The following is a 3,605-nucleotide window of genomic DNA, read 5'->3' as shown; positions in this document are numbered from 1 at the left end:
TTTTCCCCCCCCCCCCCCCCCCCCGGGGGTGGCCTTTCCCGGTTTTTTTTCCGGACTTCCCCCCCCCCCCCCCCCTCCTCCCCCTTCCTCCTCCTCTCTCCCCGTCGCCCTCCTTCTGCCCCTCCCCCCCTCCCCCTCCCCCTCCCCCTCCCCCTCCCCCTCCCCCCAGGCGAGCGCATCCCCCTCCGGACCGACAAGACGCGCCTCGGCTACTCGGCAGTCCAGCAGGCCCCCGCACCCGCGCCGCAGCCGCGCCGCAAGTGTCCTTCACACCCCCCGGAGCCGCGTGGGAGTCGCTTGCCTGCATCGCTTGCCTGCATCGCTTGCCTGCATCGCTTGCCTGCAGGCGCTCCTCGAGGTGCAGCGCTGCGAGGAGGGCGGCGGCAAGGAGGCGCGCGAGCCCCGCTAGAGGAGACGAGGCGGGACCAGAAGCCAGGCAGCGCGGGGCATCTGATGCCGCCGCCGCCGCCGCCGCCGCCTCTCAGGCGGGGGACAAGGCAGACAAGGGCGACGACTTGCTCGCGCTGTACGACAAGCTCTTCGTCGCGTGCAACGACGCGCTCGACTCGGTGCGGCTCGAGCTGCGCGACACCAATGAACTATTAATGAACTATTCATGAACTGTTCTTTAGGTGCGGCTCGAGCTGCGCGAGACCAAGAAGCGCGAGCAGAGCGCGAAGTCGGGCGCGGCCGAGGCGAGCTTGCTCACGCTGCAGGCCGCGCTGCTGTGGCAAAAGCTGCACCACACGGTCGTCGCACAGCGCTCCTCTTTGCTCGGCCGCCAGAGGTGACGTAGTGGCCGACTCGGTGATCGCCAACAGGCGCGCCGCAACCTCCTCCTCCTCGGACGGCTGCGCGAGGGCAAGGGGCCGGCCGGCAGCCGCAAGCGAGCCACGCCCGAAGACCTGGTCCGCCCCCCTCCCCCCCTTCCTACCGCCCCCCCCCTCCCCTTCCCGCCCCCCGCCCACGGCCCACGGCACGCCCACGGAGTGCGACCCCATCGCGCCCTCGCCGAGCCCCGCCGCCCCGCCGCCCCTGCTGCGGCCCGCCGCCCCTGCTGCGCCCCGCCGCCCCTGCTGCGGCCCGCGCCGAGGCTCTCCGCGCCACGGCGCAGGTGCGGCTGTACGACGCCGTGCTCGCCACTCTGGACGAGATGCGGTCGCTCCACGGCTACAAGGAGAACGAGGCGCTCATGGGCCAGCTGGCGGCGCGTTCGGCCGTTGCCAAGGCGCACCGCTGCTACTGGGTCTAATCAATAGTTAATTAATAGTTAATTAATAGTTAATTAACGTTGCCAAGGCGCACCGCTGCTACTGGGTCGCAACTAATTAACTATTAATTAACTATTACTTAACTATTAATTAACTATTAATTAACTATTAATTAGGCGCACCGCTGCTATTGGGTCGCCGAGTCGTACGGCGCCGTCTCAAAGTGGCGCGAGGCGGAGGCGCTGTACGAGCGGGCGGGACGTAGCCGAGAGGGGAGGCCAAGGGGCGAGGCGAGGGGCGAGGCCGAGGGGAAGGCCGAGGGGAAGGCCGATGGGCGAGGCGAGGGGCGAGGCCGAGGGGGGAGGCCAAGGGGCGAGGCCGAGGGGCGAGGCCGAGGGGTGCCCCCTCCCCTGGGCGACACCTCGTCGGCGGCGTCCCCCCTCCAGGCGGCTGCGCTCCTCTCCGAGGCGGAGGCGCTCCTCGACGACGACGCCGCGCAGGGCGGCGCCGCCGACGAGCTCGGCGCCCCCTCGGCCGACTGCGGCGGCTTCGGGCAGGGGGAGGACGCGGCGGCGCTCGCCGCGCTCGCCGAGGCTGTCGAGGGCGCAAAGGCGCGAGGCGGGGGGGAGGGACGGGTCGGAGGAGGCGTGCATGACACGTCCCCGACGCGTCGATGGCGCCGCCACCAGGCGAGGGCGAGGGCACGGGCCTACCTTGCGTCGCTCGAGGCGGCGGGCGAGGCGCCGGCGGAGGCGGACGGCGCCGGCGGCGCGCGTCACTCTCCCGAGGTCTCGCCCCAGAGAGAGTCCCTGAGCACGCCCGGCCAACCCGCCACAGGCCCGCCGCCGCTGCTGCAGCCACTTGACCGCTTCGACGCGAAGCCCGCCGAGCCGCTGTACGAGTTCCCGCCGCGGTGCGCTTTCGGGGCCGTGGGGGGGGGGGGGAGGGGGGTCGCGGCCCTGGACGCGTCTCTGGCTGTGCGTAGGCTCGAGCCGGTGCCTTGCAAGCCGCTCCTTTTCGACATTGCCCGCAACCAGATCACGTACCCCGACCTCGGCCCGCGGCTGCAGCAGCAAAAGGGGTCGACGTGGGGCAGCTGGTTCTCGCGCTGAGCCGACCAGAGCGGAGCCCGCCTATCTGGGAGCTCCGCGAGAGTATGGACAGACCCCTATCCGGCGCCGTCGCCGCGCTCTCCTGTGGCGCGCTGGGTGGCGCAGGCGCGAGCGCGCGGCACGTTGGCCGCAGCGGTGGGGTTCCGGGGAAGGGGGAGGCGGGGGGTCGTCCAAGAGCTCCGAATCGCTCGACTACGCGACCTGTGCACCCCCAACATATAAAAAATATTCGCCCTTGGTTTCTTGCCGTCGTCCCAGCTGTGAGAACTCCTCCAAACACCGGTGAAAAAGAAATTCTACGCGGCGCGCGCCGCCTCAGCAATGGGCTGGTGGTCGAACCTCACCATCGTTGTTCCGACGAGCCCGGTGCCGTCCAACCCTTCGACCGATACAATCAGGGCCGTGTTCGCTTCTTTCGCTCTCGTCAAAGGGCTGCCACGTGCACGAAAGCTGGTTCAGTTTGACGGGCCGCAGCGGCAGCTCGCACCACGGCGCGTGCAAGACTATGACGCCTTCGAGGCGCGGGTGCGGGAGCTGGCGAGTCAGCACGCCGACTTCGCGCACACTGCCATCTACCGCAGCCGCACCTTTCTGTTTGCTGCGCACAACCTGGCGGCGGCAGTGCGCAACGTGAACACCACCTTTATGCTCGTCCTTCAGGTCAGAGACGGGAGCGGGCCCACACAACCGCAGACCACTAAGGATCGCCTACCGTCCCGCAGCACGACTTTGTGCTCGCCCGAGCGTTCGACGCGGCCGGCTTGCTGCAGACAATGCGCCGGAACGCCGCCATCAAGCAGGTGCGCCTCAACGTGCGGGCAAACATCGCCAAAGGCTTCGACGGCTTCATCGCAAATTACTCTGGCGATTCGAGCGTGCCGCTAACGCGTACCTGCGGCTGGTGTGTGCGCAGAGTGCCTCGTGGCGGCTTCCGCACCTCTCTCGCCACACCCTCTCGCCCCGCACCCCACGGAGGGAGAGAGTTTCGCGAGAGAGGTCCGCGAGAAAGGCGCGCCCCTAGTCAGGTCGGACGCGGCGCACGTGGTGCACACGCGCTACTATCTCGACTTTTGCATCCCGATCAACGAGGCGGACTCGTTTGGCGGGAAGCGAAAGTTCATGGAGGAGTCGATGCACTACCGGATGCAGGCACGCGTCGCAGTCACTGCACGCGTCGCAGTTACTGCCGCGCTCCATGCACGGGCGCGGGAGGCACCGGCCTCGCACGCACTCTAAGCCCCCCCCCCCCCCGACGGACTTGCTACACTAGAGTCGTCGCAGC

At 69.0% G+C, this 3,605-nt stretch overlaps 1 protein-coding gene across 1 annotated transcript in view; it reads left to right on the top strand.

The window, feature by feature from the left end:
• EMIHUDRAFT_449653 (hypothetical protein) overlaps positions 1-860 on the top strand; it is a gene marked incomplete at its 3' end in the record, with an annotated part of 2,298 nt that extends 1,438 nt beyond the window's left edge. Inside the window, exons 3-7 of the mRNA XM_005783445.1 lie at positions 169-228; positions 347-391; positions 486-569; positions 633-751; positions 824-860. Coding sequence (XP_005783502.1) covers positions 169-228; positions 347-391; positions 486-569; positions 633-751; positions 824-859 — 344 coding nt within the window. The remainder of the gene's footprint in view (positions 1-168; positions 229-346; positions 392-485; positions 570-632; positions 752-823) is intronic.
• Positions 861-3,605: the final 2,745 nt, after the last annotated feature.

This window comes from Emiliania huxleyi (assembly GCF_000372725.1).
Source record: "Emiliania huxleyi CCMP1516 chromosome Unknown EMIHUscaffold_18, whole genome shotgun sequence".
In the NCBI taxonomy this organism is placed as follows: Eukaryota; Haptophyta; order Isochrysidales; family Noelaerhabdaceae; genus Emiliania; species Emiliania huxleyi.
Note: the sequence above shows the minus strand (reverse complement) of the source record. Positions and strands in the feature narration are given on the sequence as shown.